General features: G+C 36.1%; 1 protein-coding gene and 1 pseudogene across 4 annotated transcripts; both read right to left on the bottom strand.

Moving 5' to 3' along the window:
• Positions 1-9,909: 9,909 nt before the first annotated feature.
• On the bottom strand, positions 9,910-12,179 carry ARL4A (ARF like GTPase 4A). Of its 4 annotated transcripts, none has more exons than XM_039862408.1 (2): positions 12,039-12,179; positions 9,910-10,913 (listed from the first exon to the last, which is right to left on the bottom strand). In XM_039862408.1, the coding sequence occupies exon 2, from the start codon at positions 10,828-10,830 to the stop codon at positions 10,228-10,230; it is 603 nt and encodes a 200-aa protein (XP_039718342.1). In that variant the 5' UTR covers positions 10,831-10,913; positions 12,039-12,179; the 3' UTR covers positions 9,910-10,227. The 4 variants fall into 4 exon arrangements, with proteins under 4 accessions (XP_039718342.1, XP_039718341.1, XP_039718339.1 ...); XM_039862407.1 differs by having other exon boundaries at positions 9,910-10,916; positions 12,039-12,169; XM_039862405.1 differs by lacking the exon at positions 12,039-12,179 and adding an exon at positions 11,344-11,457 and having other exon boundaries at positions 9,910-10,916.
• Positions 12,180-15,465: 3,286 nt separating this feature from the next.
• On the bottom strand, positions 15,466-15,584 carry LOC120602603 (uncharacterized; annotated as a pseudogene).
• Between the last annotated feature and the right edge of the window lie 8,508 nt (positions 15,585-24,092).

The raw sequence follows: 24,092 nt of genomic DNA, 5'->3' as shown, positions 1-24,092 counted from the left end.
AAAAATAAAAAAATAAGGGATTGTAAAATGACAAGGTCCTTGCAATCTGTGAGGTCAACCAAGAGTTGCCTTGCCTAAAAAATAAAAAATAAACAGAAGACAGACTCACAGATCATCAGATAGATGTTGGTATTACCTGACAGGGGCTTCAAGCCATAAATTCAAGAAGCTGTACAAATCTCAAACAAAAGAAATGGCAAGAAAACCATCCCTGGACATGCTGTCAAACTGCAAAACCTAAAAACAAAAAAAATATCTTACAAGCAACCAGAGAATGAAAGACATAATCCTTCATAACAGCCAAAATTATACTAACAGTCAACCTCTCAACATCAGTAATGGAAGCAAGAAGACAACAGAACGATATGCTTTACTGTGCTAAAACGACAAAAATCGCCAATCTAAATTCTACACACAGTGAAAATATCCTTTAAAAATAAAAGCAAAATAAGTGTTTCCACAAACCAAAGATGGAAGGATATATAGCGCATAGATAATACTAGAGAAAATATTAGGCAGAAGAAAAACGATCCCAGATTGTACCTCGAGATTCAAGAAAGAATAGAGAGCAGAAAGGATAAATATGCACCAAATAAATAAGTAATCGTCATGTCTTAGAAGATTTTTAATGTGTAGAACTAAAATATACAACAATATATTATGGTGGATTTAAACATAAATAGCAAAAGTTTGTAATTAAATACATGAAGACTAAATAAAAGCAACTTAAGTCTACAGCCATGCTACCCTGAACTTGCCCGATCCTATCTGATCTCACAAGCTAAGCAGGGTCGGGCCTGGTTAGTACTTGGACGGGAGAATCACCTAGGAAGACCAGGTGTTGTAGGGGTAAAAAAATAAAAATAAATAAAAATTGAAAAAATTGAAAAAATAAGAGATTGTAAACTGACAAGGTCCTTGCAATCTATGAGGTCAACCAAGGGTTGCTCTGCCTTAAAGAAAAAAAAAAATACATATATACATACATACATACTTAAATACTCTCATTAAAGATACAATTGTCAGACTGGATAAATGTTTTACTTCTATCTTTCAACTTAATATCTTGCCGTTCTCTCCTTTGCTCACAAGTTCCAACCATACAAGTTTACTCTTGGCTCAACTGTATTACTTGATTTTTCCATGTCAGGGCCTTTGCATATACTGTCCCCTCTGCCTGAAATGCTGTTTTCACTAGTTTTCCCATAGCTCTTTAAAAAAAATAAGAAAAATGTTCTCCTACTATTTTATCAAAAGAAAGTCATCCCTATTGTTTTCTATTCCTCAGCCCTTTGTTTCCTTTATAGCCTTTTTCACATTTTACATTTATTTTATATTACTTTTGTCTGGATCCTCAATTAAAATTAAGCTTCTTTTTTTCATTATGTACATATGTGAATGTTTAGTATGTGCATGCATGTGTCATGTAGTATTTTAAGAGCTAAGGATACAACAATTGATAAATTCTCTGGCCTGGTGGAGCTATTTTCTAATGTAGGAGACAGACACAGTACTCATTTCTGTTTTGCTTACTGCTGTATCCAAATATCTGGCAGCATGAGGCAGTTCTTCAGATACTTCTTGAGAGAATGCTTGATCTATGTGCTAGAAACCATGCCAGATGACTTACAAACCTTTCATTACATAACGCTCTGAGAGAGGTAGAATCAGAGAAATTAAGTTACATTGTCACATAGCTAATATATGTCAAGATCACGATTTAAATTCTTTTTATAAAATTAAAACAAGCACTCAGTTTTTAGAATAGGGAGCTGATGACTATGCAAGAAGGACCATCTTTGTCTACCAAACTGAGAGACTGAAAGTGTTTTATTGATTTAATTAATCAAATGTGTTGGAATTTAGTCTAGGCCACTGACAATGCTCATTTTCTTCAGGTGTTGCTACTGTCATATGCCTTTGATTTTTTCCTTGTCATACTTGTTAGTCACAAAATAATTGGTTACGATCACTATCACCGAAACATGTGATGCTCAAAGTTTCCAACAAGATTATGGAAAAGCAACACTGTAGGCACTAGTCAGTGTTTTATCTCTAAATCTCTAATGGTTGCTATCCTTTGTGAGGTGTGCATGACTACTTGTGAATTTCTAGGACATCTTACACCTTTTAGGACAATGTATATACAAAGTCAACAGAAGGAAAAGTGTCTATTCCATATTATCTTTCCTCTAAGCTCTCTCAAATTTCCCCTAAGCCAGCGGTTCCCAACCTTTTGGCACCAGAGACCAGTGCTCCTATGAGAATCTAACGCTTGATGATCTGAGGTGGTGATGCTAGCTGCTGAAGTGCTTGCCAGCCATTCACCTCCTGCTATGTGGCCTGTTTCTAATAGTCTGTGGCTTGGGGGTTGGTGACCCCTGCTAAGTCATCTGTTATGAGACATCCCTGGATCAGACAATGTTCTTTCTCAGTTTAGTTATTTTGACATCAGTGTCAAGCCAATAAAAAAAAAAAAAAAAAAAAAATCCCACCATACAGAAGAAAAGTGATCAAAGACAGGTAAATTTTTACTAGGCCAGTTTTACTTATGATCCCTTTATTTCTGCCACTAAAAGTACCATTCCTTCATCATTTCCAACAAATCAATGGTTTCTAAATCTGGCTGATAAGAGTGTGTTAAAAATCTACAGAGTTAGAATTATAAATTTCTGATTCTATCTCCTAGAGGTCAGATTCAAAATGTCTGAGGCAGAGTCTAAGGATTTTAAAAAGCTCCTTAAGCCACTCTGAAGTATAGCCAGTTTGAAGTACAGCCAGTTTGAAAAAATGTTGTTCTAGGAAACTCTATTCTGTCAGTGACCCATTTCAGGGTATCTACACATAAATGACAAAAAAGGAAAACAAACATGTCTCATTTTAATATTTAAAAAATATTTTGGCCTACTGGATGCTCATGATTTCTAATTACTTGCTACTTAGTTATTCAGTTTCTGCATTAAAAATTTTTAAAAATGACTATTCATATTTTTGTCGACATTACGTAGAGCTGCAATAGGGTGGCAAGAGTCCATTTTCAACCAGAGAATATTCTATAATCAGATGTCTTCCAACGCAAACTGTGTGAACTTAAATTTTCATGAAACAATTCCACTGCAAAGTATGGGTCTCTAAAAAAATGCCTAGAAAATATTCATGTAGCTCAGTTTATAAAAGAGAGCCTCTTAAAGTTTGGTGTGTAAATTTTTAATTCCGAATTGAATATTTTAAATATATTGGAAGAACTATACATATTAAATAAGCCAGAGTCAATATTTCCACAAAGCAAATAAAAAATTTTGTGAAACAAATGTACCTAGACACATACCAGTTGGTGGCATAACCACATATTAAAAAAAAAAAAAAATTTAAAACACATGAATTTGACAATATCCCTAGTCAGGTATAACCTAAGGACAAAAAGAACTACGACTATTGTCAAACCACTTATGACAATTACATGCTGTAGTAGTGTTATTTTGAGACTACGGTGAGATTAGAGTGATATCAAGCAAAAGAATAAATGTGTGTGGCTGATAATGTAGCATTTTTTAGATAATAGGTAATATCATTAAGGTTAAGTAAAAACCTTACCATTCTGAATTTTAAGCTTTGAATTGGAAACATCAGTGTGAATTAATGATGTATCTTTAAAAAAATGTAAGTCCTAGTTCCACCTACTGAAAGAGCCTAGAAATAATGACAAATCCAGTAGTTTATACTGTGACCTCTATATACCATTTCTCACCAGAAGGATCCTAGAAATATGACAGTTCTAGGGTAAGAAACGTACAAGGTAAGGAAGGAACTTTTTGTAAAGCCAGAACTATCAAAGATTACTAAGGCATGTCAACGGGACTCAGTTCTTTAGAGACAGGTCAATTTCAGTATAAATGGTGATAATAAACTGTAAAGAATTGAAATATATCAAATATGTATTCAAAGCAAAACAAACCTCATTGGTCACCTTTGGAGGATGCTAAGGATCCAACTCATTTTAAAACTTTGTAAATCAAGAGAAATAAACATTTACCTTGCCTTTCTTTTAAAAAATGAATCTCAGAATAACCAAATTATAGAAATATCGCAGCTCACAAATGATGATGGCAGAATATAAAATGTCACCTTTTTGCAAGACTCATTGAATTAATGAATCTAGTCAGCCTTGTTCAATGCAGTAGCCGCATCCACCTGTTGCTATTTAAATTTAATTAAAACTAAACAAAAATTTGAAATTTCATTCCTTTGTCACACCAGCCACATTTCAAGCACTCAGTAACCACATGTGGCTAGTGCCTACCATACTGGACAGTGCAGATACAGAATATTTCCATCATCCCAGTTTTATTAGATATCATTGATTAAGACAAGGACCATCAATGACTGCTAACATCACAAAAAGAGAGACAACCAGACATAGTACCCATGGATGGAAGTATAAAACACCACCACCACTGAAATAGTTTTGGAGAAAAAAAAGAAAATTGAGAATGCATACTCACCTATTAAGCACCACAAAGGAGATGTGCTCAGCAAGACCCAGTGTGGGAAACTATACAAAAATAAATTGCAATAAAAAAGAGAGAGAAGGGGAGGAGGAAGGTGGAGAGAGGAAGGCTTTGAGGAGGGAGGAGAGAGACCCTGTAGAGACACATATCAACCAATCACAGTGTATGCACTGTTACTAGATGGATCTTGAGTCCAAAAAGAATTTCAAAAACTTTAAAATAATTAGAGAAATCTAAATACTGAATATTTGATTATTTCGAATATTAATTTTTTACATATGCTAATATTGAGATTACTTTTTAAAAGGGAATTTATCTTTTAGAGACACACACCACAATTTATTTATAATACAAGAATGTGGGAACAGGAAACATGGCAGAGAAGTAAGTAGATGGAATTATAGAGGAACCAGAGTGGCCATGAGTTGATAATTACTAAAACTAGATGAAAGATACTTGGGTGTTCGTTATGCGATTTTTCTTTTGTATAAGTTTAAATTCTGTCATAATAAAGTTAAAAATTTTATTTAAAACTAGAGTATAACTGACATAAATCAACATTTCCCTTCACTCATTTTTAGAATGCTATACATCTTAGGATATTTAGCATAGTTTACAAGCAATACTCTCTTCTTTTGTGTATATGTATACATATGTATAAATTTATAAGCTATACTTAGAAGACAGTGTTTTTGCTGGCATCAATTAAAGTTCATTCAACAAAGTTTTACGGGATGCCTACTATAAAGCAGTATTGTGCTTTTTGAAAAGTACTTTTTTAAAAGGCCTGAATTTTACAGTATTGAAATTACTTAAAAGTTCATCTTAATTTTTTAAATTATATTGGGATGACACTGGTTAATAAAATTATGTTTCAAGTGTACAATTTAAAAATACATCATATGTATATTTCATTGTGTTGACCACCCAAAGTCAAATTTCCTTTCGTCACCATATATTTGATCTCCTTTACCCTTATCTACCTCTCCCATCTTATTTTTTAAGCATGATAAATGACTAGGTTTTCTGTTAATTTGATGGTTAACTTTAGTGAAGTACATAGCTAAGCTTCATTACCTGAGTTAGTCTTCAAACAGGAAGGAAAGGGGTGAGGGATGGTGCTCCAGGTAATTCTTCTGTTTTGTCAATGCTTTAATTTCTTCCTTATTACAGAGCTAGGGCAGACAGGGCCCAAGAAAGTATGGGTTTATTTTGGCTAATAACCCAGGATTTTCTACCTAATTTATTTATAATCCAATGCCTAATATGGGTAATCTCAAATCTGGTAAAATAAAAAGACATAAAAACAAGATCAAAACCTGAAAGTAATTGAAATAACACAGTACACATACCTGCCCCACAAATACAAACCACCACCATACTCATCAGATGTGCCCCACAATATCACCAAGTTTCCATTCAAGTGTGAGCAGATTCCTACTTATTATTAGATAAAATTTGTGAATTGACTGATAACAATCTTCAGGCATTTTGAAGAACCACAATGTACAATTCCAGATTTTTAATTTCTGCAAAATATTTTATTTTGATTTGTCTATACCAGAAAATAACCATGATTTTAAATTGTTTCTTACAGGGGGAGATGAAATTATATTTGGTAAAAGAGACTGGTGCTTTAGAAATTTAAGGAAATGACCCAGATTTCAAGGGAATTCAGTGTTTTGTCTTTCCCAAGTTCCCCCAAGCTACCATTATGTGCCATGCTATGTGAGTGCTAAGAAAAGCATATTAAGAGCTTTTTTCTGTTATAGTCCCCTTCAGAGTAAGTTTTCTTTAAACACACATCACAAAATATTCTTCCTATGAATAACAACTATCAATTAAATGTTTACTGTGTGTCAGGTACTCTGCTAAATGTAATACATTGTTTCATTTAATCCCTTTAACCAATTAAACAGAAATGGTATACGCCTCCATTTACCAAGGAAGAAACTAAGGCTGAGAGTAGTTAGATAAATTGTGCAAGATGAAACTAGTAAGTGGTTGATCCAGGATTCAAACCTGGGCTTGTATGCCCATTATCAACTATATCACACTGCTTCCAAACATGTATGGATTCAATAATATCTACCATTTATTGAGTTCTTATAAAATATTTAGTGATGTGTGAAATAGTTTACATTATTTCATTCGAACCCCTTAAAATTCTGTGACTCTTCATTTCACCAGGAGGGCATTCACTATGAGAAATTTCGAGAAACTCGCCAAAAAGTCACATAGTGGAAGAGCCAGGATTTGAACACAGATAGGACTCCAAAGCTCATGCTGTTTTAAGCTGGTATATATACCCCTAAATTAGCCTCCCATACACCCGTTCATTCCTATATTTCTAACCTGCAGACACAGAATTTGATGCATACTTCAGCTATGGTTATTTGAGACTATGATCTCTGATTGTCATACGTTTTAACATTAACTTTATTAGTTTATAGTTTAGTATGCTGTATTGATTCATAGTAAGTTTTAACTTAGTTCAATACCCCAGTCTTCCATTTAATTTGTAACTAAATCTGGTTTCTAAATCAGGTTGCCCTAGCTCTACTCTTAGCTGATTTTTGAAACTGTATATTTAATATTCCATTAAATTTATTATGCTGAAATATACATGAAATTCACCATTTTTAACTTTTAGCTGTATAATTCCGTGGCATTAAGTACATTCACAGTTTTGTAAGCATCATCACTATTCATTAATAGAATGTTCTGCTACGTTTAAACCTCAGATGTAAAATTTCAACCTCAAATGATGGTATGTGCAAGATTCCAAGTTGCATTGGCTAGACATTAGGAGTTCCACCACCAAAGTTTTTTAACAAAACATTTTTTGTGTTTTCACTGATGAAACAAATGTGTTTGTATTAATGATGAAACTGTTAAATAGAACCTTGAAACACTCTACCAAAAACCTCCTTCCAGGTCAACATGAATAATTAATAAAACACTCTTTAAGTGTCAAATACCTTGTACAAAACATTCTAGGTCTGTGCCTTTCCCTTGGTTCATAAAGCATCATTTTTCTAGACTAGTAATTCTCAATATACATATACTAATAACCACTTTTTGGCTTCCAAAGATTTATTCATTTTTCTATGATTCTTAATGAATCCATGCTGGCTACTTAAAGTATATCTTTTTTCCTAAATGTTTATAATACATTTTAGAACAACTCTGGACATTTAACTTTTAAGTCTAAGCATCAAAAGTTTTATATATATATATATACACACATATATATATATACATATATATATATACATATATATGTATATATATACACATATATATATATATATACACATATATATATACATATAGTAATTTGAAATTAGAATTGTCTGGTCTTTGATTAATATTTGGTATTAAACTGAATAACCTCAAATATAAGAAAATATTTTAGAAATATACTTTAGAAAAGGTGTACCTTAATAAAATTAGATATAAAAACATTGTCTAAACTCTTCAGAGTTTATTTTGAGACTCATCCTATGGTATTAACAGCTAGAATAGGTGATGGATAATTGGAATTTAGTGACCTGGTAAATCTGACAGTGAGTTTTGTAACTGAAAATGTACATTATAAATAATGTTCACATTATTTTGTTGTTGTTGTTCACTAAATATGAAAAACTAAGATAACATGGACTTGCTTTTCAAATTCTTAGGCTACAAAATAAGGGTTAACAGACTTAAACTTTCAAGAGATAATTAAATATGTATATTTTACATAGCAAGTACATAAACAGTACAGGAAGGCTGAAAATCTAAATTGATTCACATATTTTTTTCAGCCAGCTTTATTAATCCATCGTGGATCTATTGGTTCATAGTATACACCATGATTTCATATCAATAAAGGGTAAAATAAAGATCCTCCCAAGAAGCAGTTTTCAGTGCCAGTCGCACTTGAGCAGAAACAAACTACTGCATATGTTACCCGCTGTCCAAGTTTTCACACACCTAATTAAAAGCTTCAGAAAAAGTGGAAATACATTAAAACTCAAACACTGTTCTCCTAGTGCCTCAAGTAGTTTATTGGTAGTTATTATTCACATTTCTAGAAATATAAACATTCTAAGTGACTGTCACTAGTGCAGATACATTTAACATATAAAAGCTCCACAGGAAGCTACTTCATTTTGTGTGTAACAAGAATCAAGATTCCAAAACTCAACTGTGCCACTAAAAAATAAAAAAAAATTTAAATTAAAAAACCCAAAAAAAATAAAATCTTTCCAGCAAAGTGCTTTCTTTTCCTTTGGTTATCTTCAGCACAAATAGCTGTTGGCTTTACACATAGAAATGATGTTGACTTGTTTATATAATACTGGAAGTTAGTTACGTCTTTGCCTGTAGATAAGAATTAAATAAAGGTTTTTTCCTCCTTTTAATTTAGAGGGATTTCTGGATTCCAATGTAAACAGCACCAGTGAATTTCCATAAAACATAGCTTTGCTACTTTCCTCTTAATTTTATATAGTCGTAACTCTTTTCTCAGTACTGTATCATTTCTTCCTACCTTATAATCAGGACTGGACTGCTTGTGCAACACTGTTCAATTTATAAACAAAATATTAAAGCTCAGAGCACAATTTCTCTCATACATTTTCACTTCAGTGTATCAGATGTTGTTTATAAACCTTTTGTTCCTCTCAAAACACTACAAAAATATATAAAAAACTACATCTGTGTTCAGCCAGCAAATATTAATAAAACATTTTACAACTGGAATACTTTAGAGACCAGGTATTGTAATTACATCCTCTTGTCTGAATTCATCAATTGCTTCCTTCATAAATCCATACATATATTCTAAGCATACGAATTTATGATTAGTCTACATGACCAAATTTACCACATGTAAGTTATTTCAGATTCTCCAAGTGAAAGGGTTTGAAACGACAAATTATTTCTATAGCAGCCCTAAATCCCCAAAAAGGTGTTTTAAACCTGGGTAGAAAGACGCATAGCTATTTCTAAAAAGTAGAACACTACACACCAAAACATGCTATTGGGAAAACTGATCCATGCACTTGAATATGCCCCAAATATCTTATCTTTATTATTTTAAGTTAAACCAATGTAAACATTGTCTAGAATTAAGATATAGTATTACATTATTTGATACCAGAAACTGTCAAAATTCATTTGGCCAAAACTTAAAAAAATCAAACACTTCCTCCTTGTCCCTTACTCATTGGACCAATGTGATCAGTATAACTATATACATATGTATATGTGTGTGTGTGTGTATATATACACACATATAAAGATATCATAACATTTCCATTCATTAGCATTTTATCTTAACGTACAAAGCTTTGTATGCAATTTACTTGTGAAGGCTTCCCCCCTAAAAGATATAAGCACAAAACACTAGGCAGACGTTCTTCAAAGTTTTATTTCACTAACTTCAGGTCAAATTCCCACAACTGTTTTCTGGTCAATTTACTATCCTTGCTTGGCTTCCCAAAATGGTAGTACCAAAAAGATTTGTGGGGTAGGGAGAAGAGACCATTTTAAGAAGCACAGCATTTACTCATCTTCCACAGGGCAACAGAGTTGGGCAGCTGTTCAACAAAACAAAGCTTTAACAGCATCCAGGAGGGAAGGCAGGCAAACCAAGCTGTAGACACTCTTCCATTTGTCAAAATCAGACCAGAGAAAACCTACTCCACATAGATACGAAAGGTATCACCATTCATCTTTTCTTTTTCTGTTGCCGCAACATTTTTCTTCTTTTAATTATCATATCGTGTAGTTTCTCAAGTCCTTCCTTTAGTCCATCTCCTATGATTGCACAGGTAGGCTGCAAATGCCAGGGAGTAGATGAGCTCAGTTCACCCATTGCTAACAATTTCTCAATTTCTGAAAGAGACAATGAGTTCCTCAGGTCTTGTTTGTTAGCAACTATAAGTACAGGGACTCCTTGATTTTCTGATATCCTGGTTATTTTGTGAAGTTCAGTTTTGGCTTCTTCCATCCTTTCAACATCAACAGAGTCCACAACAAACACAATGCCATCTGTGCATCTGGTGTATGACTTCCACAGTGGCCTTAATTTCTCCTGACCACCTACATCCCAGAAGTGAAAAGTGACTGTTTTAGAATTTCCCAAGGTTACCTTAATTTTTTCAGTGTTAAATCCTTTGGTAGGTACAGTATTTACAAATTCATTGAACTGCAGCCTGTATAATACAGTTGTCTTTCCAGCACAGTCCAAACCCAGAATAACAATGTGGAAGGACTGAAATGAAGGCAGGCTGGACAGGATAGAAGTCTGGTCTGACAGTCCATTCCCCATTTCCAGTTGCAAATGAGTGTTCCAAACTATAATATTTTCTTACTGCTTTAGAACTTCTCTTCCTAGGGGATCCAGCTACAAAACTGCTGAGGGGGGAAATGAATAAGTTATTCTTGTGAAATACTGTACCATTTTTCTCTCTTTGTGCTGAAATAAACAACACGAGGAATCCGATAAATAAAACTTGCTTCAGTAAACAGATCAAATGATATATTAAACGCACGCAATCCGAGGCAAACGACAGAATAATCAATGTGACTGAAATTCTTTAACATTCACTAAAATTAACTCCTCTCTACCCCCCTGGGTCCCCAAACCTCAAAGACTTCATTCCGGAGACAGCCCAGTCAAGACTAGTACAGGTCGCAGTAACCGCACAAGTGTCTTGTTTGGCAGAAAACTCCTAACACATAATCCTATCTTGCGGATCTAATTCCACAAACTTAAAAGCATGTCCAAGGTCACTAGTACCCTCCCACCTCCCCCCACATCCCAAAACCACAATGCTCTCACCTCCCGAATTGGAGTCTGGGTCCAAACGAGAAAGCATTGGTGGGCGTTTCTACGCGGTGGGTGGATGCACCCCACGTCCGCTCGGCTTAGCTCTCCACGCAGCTCTGGCGCTTGCTGCACTAGAAACCGTGGATTCAGACTCTGACCACGCCCACTCCTCCTGGCCCACCCATGAGCCCAAATCCCATTGGTCACTCGCGTCAGCCCGTCCGTGCTCCGCCCACCCCCGTGCCCAAACCGGTGAGAGTAACTGCCGCTCCCAGCGCGGCAGAACTGGGCTCTCCCTGGGTCCACAGGCACCACCTGTTGCCCTCAAGTTAGAAAACAAGGCGCCCGCAGAGGAAGCCGAGCGGCCCCTGCAGGGCAGTGGTAGCCTCGGAGGGTCGGGCAGGTCGCCTGCCCGCTTGCTCCGCCCGCCCGGGCGCACCTGCAGCGCGGCCCACGGACGCCAAGCCATGGCTCTCACATCCGGGGCCCGCGGTCACTGCTGGCACGTTAACCCTTTGTCCGCTGGCGGGAGGGTGCCCCCTGCGGCTGCACCACCCTTAGGCGTGAATGGTCCGACCTGTGGCACCGCGGGGACCCACTGTTCCGCAGCACGATCCCTTCACCTCTCCCCTCCGCACTCGCCCGACCTGTCTCCCTCGACAAGGCGTGGCCACACCAGCCGCCCGCCTCGGTGCAGTTCACCTCACCATGCGTCCCTCGGTCCAGATCCCACGTCGCCCACAGTCGCTCGGGAGGCGCGCTGATACCTGCCGGAGGGCATCAGCGAAGCCTGGGCGGTGACAGGGGCCGAGATGCCTCTTGGAGAGACGCGGAGAGGGCACCGCGCGCCAAGCTGCCGTAACGGTGCTGGGCCGACCGCTTCCAGTGCCGCCGCGGCCCCGCCCCCTTCCAGCGCTTTCCCGGGCGCCCGCCAGTGGGGGGCGTGCGGGAGCCGCGTCTCCTAGCAACCACAAAACAAGGTCACGTTTGAACCGACCTAGAGCTGGAGGGTGTCTGGCGAGATCGGGTGGGGTTTCCGGTCTCAGCCCAGGAGCCGTTTCTTTCTGCAGCGGACAGCTAGCTTCGGGCGGGTCCCATCCTGCACTGCTTATCCTCAGGGCACTGTAGGGCTTCCTCGGGGCGATGGCCAGTGACGCAGTTCTGGGATTTCTGAGGACACCGGACGGGCGGTCCCCTTATATAATGGGTGACGTGGGCGTACCTCAGTAGCCGCCCTGAGCTGCCTGTGCCGGACTGGTGTCTATAACGCACTTTCTTTTGAAAAGCAAATAAATGCTCTTTTCCACGTGATCCGAGTAACAGCTCTGTGAGGTGGCGACAGATAGACATATCTCGATTTTATAGATGTGAAAATACACTGAAAGATTAAATGGCTGTTTCTTATGACCCAAGTAAAATTAGTGGTGGTCCTGGCACTTAATTTTAAAGTCTGCTATTAGTCGTTAAATGCGTAATACCTAGCACCTAATTGGCAGTAAGAACAATTCTATGTGACTGGGGAATAGATTGGTGAGCAAATACAGACACTGACTGCTTTCCTGGAATATTGTAGTCTCACGGGAGAAAAAGAAAGTAACCAAATTTCCACATGAATATATTTATTTACAAAGTGTGATTATTGATCATTTCAGCATCCTGGTGACAAAAGAGAAGAAAGGGAAAGCGTTAATGAAACATCTTTTTGGTAAAGGTTGTAAGAGTTTGGAACTTGGAAGACTCCATATGGTGTACTTTAAAAAAAAATCACTTTTAAAATATGGATTGAAGTTTCCTGAAGAAATTTTCTGATTTTTCTCAAGGTCATTATTGCTAATGATAGTTATATCCTTTATGATTAGCATAGGAACCATACTTGTCCTACCAGATTTTAAGAAATACTGACAAAATCTAAGGACTGAGCACAGTGCATATTTCAGGACAGCCACACTAATTTTGGAAATAAAGCTAGAAGTCTCAAACGGCATATTCTACCAAATTATTTATTGAATCTATTATAAGCTAAGGCTTGCTTGCCTTATTAGTTATAATTGCGGAATCTCATTAGCCATTTATATTAATCAGCAAATAAGTGATAAAGGACTTAATGCAATATCTAGTCTTTTCTTGGAAACTTAACAGGATTTTTTTTTTTTAAATGCCTACAGCACCTGGAATTCTGAGTTGGTCTCCCATCCAAGTACTAACCAGGCCTGACCTGCTTAGCTTCTAGGATTCTTTTTTCTTTTCTAATCTTTACTTTTATCATACACACATATCACTTTTTAAATAAAATCTAGCTACAACACAGGATTTTAAAAATTCAACTGGAAAAACTTGCACATTCTCATTAAATCAGGAAATAGAGCAAGATTCAATGACAACCTTCTGTTTACAATAGCTTTGTATCAAGTAGGGGTGCATTTCTGCAGAGACTTCCCAGGAGCAAAAAGGATGAGACAGGAAAATACTAAGAACTTCCAGCCTTGCAGAAGCACCTACATTGAACTGTACTTTAATGTTAGAACCAAGCTTATAACTAGACCAGGGACTGGCAAATTACAGTCTGTGGGCCAAATGGTTTTTGCATGTTTAAAGGGCTACAACAGCAAAGATAAGAATATGAATTAGAGACCATCTGTGGCCCACAAAAGCTAAAAATATTTGCTCTCTGGCTCATCATAGGAAAATGATACTCCTGCTCTATAAGCAATAACAATCATGAAACTGCAATAACTGATATAAAAAAAAATGACAATATTCATGGAATACTCTGTCGACTTTGTTGTACAATCTTCCTATAGAAGGCCCATTCAAATATTTTATCTAGATGCTATGCTAGGAAAATATTCTTCTTAGGCTATAATTCATAAACTGTGCTGAAAGACGCTCTGGGGTGCCTCAAAAACTCAGGGGATAGTTTAACTTTTTGAGGGAAACGCAGTGCCATCTGTTGGACTTTCTTAAAAACTACAACTATTAAAAGTGGATCTATCTACTTAAATGGATCCTTGGCATATTTCTTTTGGCCTGAGTCGCCATGAAAAAAAATATTACAGACACTAGGGACTATGAAATTCTGCTTTTAGTTCTGTTTTTCCAAACTTGGCTAATAATGAGAGTCGCCTGGTAGTACCTGTAAAAATATAGATTCGTGGTCACCATTACATACCTGCTAAATCAGAACATCAGGGGGAGGAACTCGTGATCTGCATTTTTAATAAGTATCCCAGGTAATTAATGAGACATTTTGAGAAAATTGGCATGTTTTCCCCTCTTCCAAAAAAAAAGATCTAATTTAAAAAATGGACAAAGGACGAATAGACATTTTTCCAAGCAAGACATAAAAATACCAAGTTACATGAAAACGTGCTCAATATCACCAATTGTCAGGGAAATGCAAATCAAAACCACAATGAGATATCACTTCGCACCTACTAGAATGGCTATTATCAAAAAGTCCAGAGATATGTGTTGGCAAGGATGTGGAGAAAAAAGAATTTTTGTACACATTGGTGGGACTGCAAATTGGTTCAAGCGCTATGGAAAACAGTCTGGGGGTCCCTCAAAAAATAAAAATTGAACTACCATATGATCCAGCAATCTCACTTCTGAGTATATATTCAAAGGAAATGAAATCAGTATCTTGAAGAGATATCTGCACCTCCATGTTTATTGCAGCATAATTTACAATAGCCAAGTCATGGAAATAATCTGTCAATGGATGAATGGATAACGAGGTCATGGTATGTGTACATATACACACATAGATTAAAAAAAAGACAACTCTCATTTGTAAAAACATGAATGAAACTGGAGGTTATTATGCTAAATGAAATAAGTCACAGAAAAACAAATACTATATGATATCACCTATATCTGAATCTTAAAAAGTTGAACTGAGCATCAGAGAGTAGAATGGTAATTGGCAAGCACTTTTCAAATGGTAATTGCCAAGGGCTTGGGGAAAAGATAATGGAGAGATATTGGTTAAGTCATATGGGTATAAACTTCCAGTTATAAGATTGATAAGTTCTTTCATTTTTTTTTTATTTTTCAGGTGAAGCAACCCTTGGTTGACCTCACAGATTGCAAGGGCCTTGTTAGCTTATGATCCCTTATTTTTTTTATTTTTCATGCCTACAGCACCTGGTCTTCCTAGGTGGTCTCTCATCCAAATACTAACCAGGCCTGACCCTGGTTAGCTTCCAAGATCAGATGAGATCTGGCTTGTTCAGGGTAGCATAGCCATAGATAAGATGAATGAGTTCTGAAGTTCTAATGTACAGCATGGTGACTATGGTTAACAATATCACATTGTTACTTGAAAGTTGCTAAGAGAATAGATAGTAAATGTTATTACCACACACACACACACACACACACACACACACACACACACACACACAAATGGTAACTATGTGAGATGTTAGATGTTTTAATCAACCTTATTGTGGTAATCATTGCACAATATGTACATATATTAAATCATCATATTGTACACTATAAACTTACACAATGTTATATGTTAATTATATCTCAATAAAGCTGGGATAGAAAGATGTGCTAGAAAAAGGCTTTTCCTGAGTCCAAAATGATTGGAAAAAAATTGGTGCATTTTATGTTTCTGAAATATATGAATGTCATTCATACTCATAGTAATTTATTCATGTCTCATAACCTTATAGTCAGAAAGTTTTTTGAGCTAGACTACATTTCCAATTGCTTCTTAAACTTTTCTGCCCAATACCCAGCATGTTTAAAACTTAATTATCACTTCATTACCAGCCCTGCTGAAACATCGCTCTCCTCTGTTGGTCCCTGGTTTGGTTGGTGGTAATTCATTTAAGAGCCCCAAGTAGAAATCTCAGAGTTATTTTAAAATTCTCCTATGCCCCACTTATGTTTAGCAACCACTGTCTGTTTAATCTGTTTCTTTCTTTGCCTTCCATTTCCTCTACTTACATCTGGTTCTCATGATGTCTCCCTTAAACTAGCTAATTCACCTCCTAACTGATTTTTCAGTTAATGGGCACCCTATGTCTGGCACCAGAATATGTTCTCTTATTTATTACACTCCAGGGATTCCACATTTAGGTTAATTTGCTTTGATCTATTGTGACATAAAGCCAGAGTACAATTTTTAACAAGACTAAAAAAAGGATGTCAGAAGCAAAGTACAACCCAAAATTCACTTAGAATAACTCTTAGATAAGAATTCGCTGGGCCCATAGGTCCAAAACCTTCCTCATAAAATCTAGCTCCACCCAGTTTCAAGCCACAGGACAGTTTGTCCCTTCCTCTAGGAGGGCCTTCACGTTCCTCTGGATGCCTAGTCCCAACTGCCTAGAGACCCTGTGATAGAAAGGTGTCATGCCACACCACATGCAAAGCATACTTTCTGTGTCCCTATTTCCTGTTCTTGGACTGCCTCTTCCGGCTTGATAGTCAGAATGTCCAGTATATCGGGGCTCCAATAAGGCTATCATATCAGTACAGATGAATTCTCATTCTTCTCAGTTTTAACTAGTATTGTGTTATATTTTATTTCAATAGTCCAGTTCTGTCTAGTCTTTTTTACATTTCTGTCTTCCATCCTGAACATTCTAATCTTCTCTGTCACAGGTTTTATGTTCTCTTGTTGGAGTGCTCCAGGGCTCAATTTTTAGGTCTTTGCTTTCTCCTTGGGTAATTTCATCCAATATCAGAGCTTTAAAAACCCTTTATTCTCCCAAATTTGTCCCCAACCTGAACCTCTTCCCTGAACTTCGCAACTAAATATAATCAAATCAAACGGCCCCTATACCTTCTCCAGACTAGGCATTTCTCATCCTATACATTGGCAACCCAATTTACCTACTTGCTCAGAGCAAGAACCTAGGAGTTGGCCTCATACAGCACATCTAATCCATCAACAAGTTCTGTAGACACATACATCCAAACCTGACCACTTCTCACCACCCCGCTGCTGTCATTCTAGTTGGTGTCCTTTGTGTCCCTGGTCCTCTCCTATAGTCTCTCTGCTTTTGGGGGGACAGCTCTTCCTCCAGACTCAACTGTCACCTCCTAAGAGAGGCCTCATCTAAAGTATCTGCCCTGCCCCCACTTCTCTGCCACCACTCTCTATCCCTTACTCTGTTTTATTTCTTCTTCCTAGCACTTGTCACTACCTGGTATAATGTATGCCTACCGTGTGCCTTCACTAACTGTCCCCTTTTTCTTTCCCATTGTAAGTTCTAGCAGGCAAGGATAATGTCAGCCTTGTGGGCTGTTCTATCTCCAGTGTCTACCGCAGTGTCTGGCACATAGTAGGAGCTCAGTGAACTTATTGAATGAATGTTTAATATTCTAAGATGACTGCTCAAACAAGAACCCGCAGATCTTCACAAAAACAAATAATGATTTTAGAGGAAAAAACAAAGAAATGACTTGTACCTATTTATTCTTAAATCCTATAGAAACAACTTTGAATTCACCTTTATTATAAAATTGAATGCTTAGCTTGTCAGTGCAAAATATCTGTATTACATTTAACCGTTATTTTAGTATTCCTAAACTAATCATCGGGTAATTGCTGTGTTTTCATAACTAATGGCTCCTTTCTCATGGTTTTCTCAACCCCAAGAGCAGGAGGACATAAAGAAGTGTTCAGACTTTCACAACTTTTGAGGCAGAAACTAATTTTAACTTTGAAAATAATAATTTCCTCTATCTTCAAACCATCACGTGTCAAATATTTTAGCTCAAGTATCAGCCAAGTTTTTCTGTTTTAGGCTTTTCCTTTTTTTTTTTTTTTTTCGGTTTTCTTTTTGTTTTCACCCAATATTTCTTCTTTGCTTTATTAGTGGTGGTCATCCTGTGGTGGGCGTGGGGAGACAGTTATCAGTGTACTCACGGTTAACACTCTCACACCGTTTTCCCTAGATAAGAAGTGAAAAACATTATTACCGCGAGTTGAGTAGGGAATAGGGAGAAATGCCCCTTTACAGTTTCACAAAATATGTTCTTATACTTTTCATGTCAAGGGACTGTATGTGCTTGGTATAAAATATGTAACAATCACTCTTGAAATGACTGCTCAGAACCACAATGTAATGTTGCAAGTGCTTTTTCTTTCGTCAAGCACAGACTAAAGGGATTAGACGCTAATTTCAAATTCTCTAATCTAAGCTAAACATTTATATAGTTAGTGAGGGAAAGTTAGTTACTACTCAAAATAGAATTGATATCAGAGAACTTTGCGTTGTTTAAATTAAGACAAAACTACATGTTAATAACTAATAAAATAGTACATAGTAGAACCATTGTCCTAAACACTCCCCCATTATTAAAGGATTCCAAACAATTTAAAGTATTATTAAATAAGCTTTGTGAATATATATAAAACAAACAATAGATTAGTTCTGCTTGCAAGGAGCTACCTACTAAATAATTTTATTAGGATAATTTAGAAGGACTATGGCCTAATATCCTAGGGAAAATAATGAGGAAAGAACATTCTATTACATTTTTCTTAAGCTCATTTTATTTATTTGTTTGTTTGCTTATTTATTCATTCATTCACTTACTTAAAAATAAATTTCAGAAACACTTACAGACTAGTAGGTTTGTACTGAAACAGAAACTTAGAAAAGTATAACTTTATCTTTGCCATGATAAATATGTGCATGTGTGTACGTGTGCATGTGTGTACATGTGTGTGTGTGTGATGGACGATGTTAGAGGGGCTGACAAGGGAGGCAGGTGATAATCTGGAAAAAAAGAGCAAGGATAAGTCAAGTAATTCAATATGACTTACTAATCCTGAAGAAGGAATAACTATGATATGATAGTTGTATGATAGTTAATAATATAATAAACTATTTTTTCATTGTCTTACATTTAGCATTTAAGGGTCGCTAGACTTTGGTTTATTTTAAAATAATAAGTCAGGTAGAATCTTTGCTTCGATTCTCTGAGTTTTCACATATTGATGAAAAATAACATGTTTTATTGGGAACTTTGTTCTTGACAGATGATAATGAAAGATTATTTAATTAAGATAAAAATGACAATAAAATCTCACATGTATTTGAATAGTAGTACATCTCTCAATCTATAAATAATATATTTTGGTTGCCTATGGAGACTATTGCAAAACTTAAATGAGATTTCTGTTGTGATGCAAAAATTATAATCAGTCAAACTCAAAAAAAACTATTAATATGAAGAGCTTTCTACACTTTATTTTAAATTTTTACTCCTTATCTCATTTTACATTTCAGTTTACACTCTGGAAACTGGTTGCTTTCGAGGTGTGCACTGCTCCAATGCTACCATATGTACAATATTGGTTATTATACTTTGATGTTCAAGTTGCTGAGTATAGAAAAAACTTACAGTTAAAACATAAGTGATGGTTGATAAAATGAAATGTGTACAAAATATCATGGTTAATTCTTTAAGATGATATTTTAATGGTAAGTAGATATAAACTGATTCACAAATAAATAAATCTGTCTCCAACAAACTTAGTGGCAAATTATGATAACAATAATCCAATGTAGAAAGAGATACAGGCTATAGTATAGTGGGGTACACATAATGCTGTGGAAATGTCTGAAGACATGGATTCAGTTTCAGGAAGAGTAGGCACACAACCACACATCATGGAAAAAGTATAGTTTTGAAGTTGGGTCCTAAAAGAAGGCTTTAAGCCTTGTGTGCTGGGCAAAGTCAGGGCAAAGAACCAAGTGGGAGAGGGAGCTGCATTCCAGGAAGAAGAAGGAAACAGTGTCAGCAAAGGCACAGAAGGAGAGAACCAGGATGTGTTCCAAGAAAATAAAAATGTATCAACTAAGAAAAACATAAGGTTATGTAAGATGAAGCAAATTCAGAAAGAATTTCACTTTCTTATAGGTTATCAAGTTATACACTTATGATCTCTGTGCTTTTCTATCTGCATATTATGTTGTTTGTTTTGTTTTTTTTTTTAAAGTAAGAATAAAAATAATTTTATGATGCTGTAAAAGAATGATAGTGGATTGGGGCTGACCTAACTTTTGGATGTAATGGTCATTTGCCAAAAATTACTTACTATGCAAAAGGTCATTCATAACTCTCAGAGAGTAGTTTCAGTAGAGGTGGAAAGGAAACTATTCAATTAAATGTCAGTGAAAACAAGCATAGTTATTACAAAAAGAAAAAGAGAAAACAAAACAGATTAAGTTTTAGTGTAAAGAAAAAAATAAGAATCTCCATTGTTGATGAAAGAAAGTCCAGCCTAAGAAAAAGTCATACAAGAATTTATTTGAGCCAAACTGATGACAATTGCCAGGAAGCAAAATCTCAACAGACCGAGAAAACAATGCAGAGAATGGTAGTTTTTCAGCTTATTTTATGCATTGAATCAAAGGAAGAGACATAAGGAGAGTTACATGAAATCCATTGGTGGTAGATTAAGGGAGCAGAAGAAAGCAAAGCTGGGAAATCTCTGGGTTTGGATAAAAAGTAAAATGGAGAGACACATACTTCTTTTACATTGGTGCGTATAGAATAGTTAACATTTACAGCAAATAGAGATGGTGAGTGGGCAACAAGATAACAACGGGATCTTGTGCTCTGGTGCTGGCGGTTGTGTCTTTGAGGAGTCTGGAGAAGAAAATTACTCTGACATTTCAAAGGTACGTCATCCTAGATGCACAAAGACAATAGACAATTTCAAAGGACAAGATTGACCTTTGTCAAGGAAGCTACAGGCCTAAGATGTGACTACTCATCACGACCTACTTTAAATTAGGAATTTTTATGTTCAGACCATCCAGTGTAGTTACTTTCAGTCTCTGAGTTTGTAAGGCCCATATGAGGGCTCCCCTGAGCTTGCCAGGTTAGCATGTGGCCCATTTTTTGTCCACAGCATAAATTCCACTCTTTCTATCAGAAAGCAAAATTAATATTTCAGCAAAATGCACCATGTTTACACTATAGATATGCATACCTCTAAAATACCTCTGTGTATCCCTGAAATTACAATACTCCACTTCATAGACCTTTGATTACTGGTTTTTGGCTTGCTTTCTAACCTCATCTGCCACCATTCTTTCATTCCCAAACCCCCATGCTCATTCCTGTGCTCCATCTACATGGAATTACTTCTTCTTCTCCAGGTATACCATGCTAATGCATGCCTCTCTGTCTATGTAGAGCCACTATCCAGGTCAACAAAGAGAACATGTTCACCTGCTTTTAAGGATTCCTTGCTCTGGCCAGGCACTCTTCAGTGTGTGGATTCTGAAACTAACTGGGTATGAGGAACTGACATCAAGGAATTAGAGATGGTGGAGTCTAAGTCCCTTACCAAGATAGGCAGTCAGGCACTACCCCCTTAAGGTCTTTGTTTATTTATTTATTTTTTTTCCTGAATTTGCCTCATGTCACACAACCTTATGTTTGTTTCTGTTAGTTAATAAAAGTCTCTCCTAATCCTGTATTCCTAGCATAGTGGACTTACTCCAGATGTAGGAAGGTCTGTTTATATGTATTTGGGCTGTGATGAGAGGTTACAAGGGTGGTACTAGATGATCTAGATGATCAGTATGTGAGGTCACCTTGACTGACAGTTGGCTGCCATATATCCCTTTGCCTACTGTGCATGCGCTTAGAATTCAGTCTGTTATAATTAGATTCATGAATGTCTGGGTATATGATATTATAATGAAAGTACAATGAGGCTGAGGTTACAGGCAGGTTAGGGTAGTACCTTCTGCACACATGTTTGTGGCTGGTTTAAGCCAGCAGCTTTTATGGCCTTTGTGCCTTAGGATGTAGTAGTAATTCATAACCATAAAATGGGTGTTTTAAGGAGGTCCTTATGGGAGTTTTCTATGGTTACAGAGTGGGACCTTCACTCCTGACGCTCTTGATTACCTAACTACCTAACAACTCCACGTAAGAGCTCTACCTACAACCATATTCTGACTTGCTTTAGGATGCGGAGTGCAAGTCAGGAAAGAAGGTTTGTTCAAAAAGTTTCCACTGTAACAGATTAGGGTAGTGAAAAAATATGGAAGATCAATATGTCCTTGTTTTGAAAGTATACTTCCTGTTTTTAGCACAGTAATCCCTCAGTATGTTTTATTTATCAGGAGGATATGATATTTCAGGATTAGTAACTATCGGTCTGAAATGTATTGCGAGTTGGCAACAAATTTATAATGTTCTCAATTCAAAAGGATTTTATGGTCTTAAGACATACCTAAATGTAGTTTCAAAATTGGGGAATGAAATAAGTTTAAAGTTTAACACACAGAAATAACTAGTGTTGGGAGACAGCCCTACTATCTTCTATTTAAAGATAAATAATAGAAAATAGAGGTTTTATTAATGCCCCAAGTGATCATTATATATTAAACCAATGGGTCTTTATATTTTCTTTAGAACAGCAACTCTCTGTGATACAAATTCGAAGTAGGCTCGATGTCTTATTAAACTTAGAGGCAATATGCTTCTTCAGGAATCTAAAAATTAAATCAATCTAATATTCAGACTGAGAAATCACTTCTGTTTTAAATCATATTTTAAAACACTGAATAGAAATGTATACTAAGCCACGTTCTCAAATATTTCTATAATTCTGAAATGAAACTTGTCTCCAAGTTGTCCTAAACACTAAGTATGTAGTAAGGCAACATTGTTTCAGGAAAATTCTGAGATATTTAGAAAGCTGGGTTGAATTATTACAAAGATAAGTATTATTAAATTTGAAATCCTGCTCTATATAAAATAGTTTGTGACATAGACCATACAATAGAACTCAGTCCTACCATTTTAGTCTCACATTTGGAAAATATTTTATTTCATTCTAAAACAAATGTATAAAATATAAATGATCCACCAGAATACCTTAGGATGATTATAGATATGGGTATGTGTGTGTGTGTGTGTGTGTGTGTGTGTGTGAAAATCTGGCCATAGCAATAGCTTAGGTGCTAAACTATCAGTAAAAGAAGAAGAATTTTAACTGTAATGTTTATATCTAAGAGAAATATAGTGTCTTGTATCTAAGAATAAATTTACAATTATTTCATAGTTCTGTTTATTTACAACTATAAATGGTAATCATAAATAACAAGTATTGGTGAGGATGTGGAGAATAGGGAACCCTTGTGAACTGTTAGTAGGAATGTAAATTGGTGCAGCCACTATGGAAAACAGTATGGAGATACCTCAAAAAATTAAAAATAGAACTACCATATAATCCAGGAATTCTACTTCTGGGTATTTACAAAACAACAACAACAACAACAGACAACTAAAATAATAACTTGAAAAGATATATATACCTCTAAGATCATTGCAATATTATTTACAATAGCCAAGATATGAACATAACCTATGTGCTCATCGATGGATAAATGAATAAAGAAATTGTGGTGTATATATTCAATGGAATATTATTCAGCCATAAAAAAAGTAAAATCTTACCATTTGCAACAACATGGTTGAACCTCGAGGGCATTATGCTAAGTAAAATAAATCAGAGAATGACAAATAACATATGATTTTGCTTATATGTGGAATCTAAAAACAACAATCACAACAACCCCACCCTCCTCCAAAAAAAAAAAAAAGGCATCAAGCTCATAGACAGAAGACAGATTGGTGGTTGCCAGAGGTGGGGGTTGGAGGGGGGTGGAAGAAATGCATAAAGGGAGTCAAAAGGTTTTAAAAAATGATAAAAATATCTGAAAAATATTAAGAATTTTATATATTCTATTAAAAAAAGA

Source organism: Pteropus medius, unplaced genomic scaffold (genome assembly GCF_902729225.1).
Source record: "Pteropus medius unplaced genomic scaffold, Ma_sr-lr_union100, whole genome shotgun sequence".
Taxonomy (NCBI): Eukaryota; Metazoa; Chordata; class Mammalia; order Chiroptera; family Pteropodidae; genus Pteropus; species Pteropus medius.
Note: the sequence above shows the minus strand (reverse complement) of the source record. Positions and strands in the feature narration are given on the sequence as shown.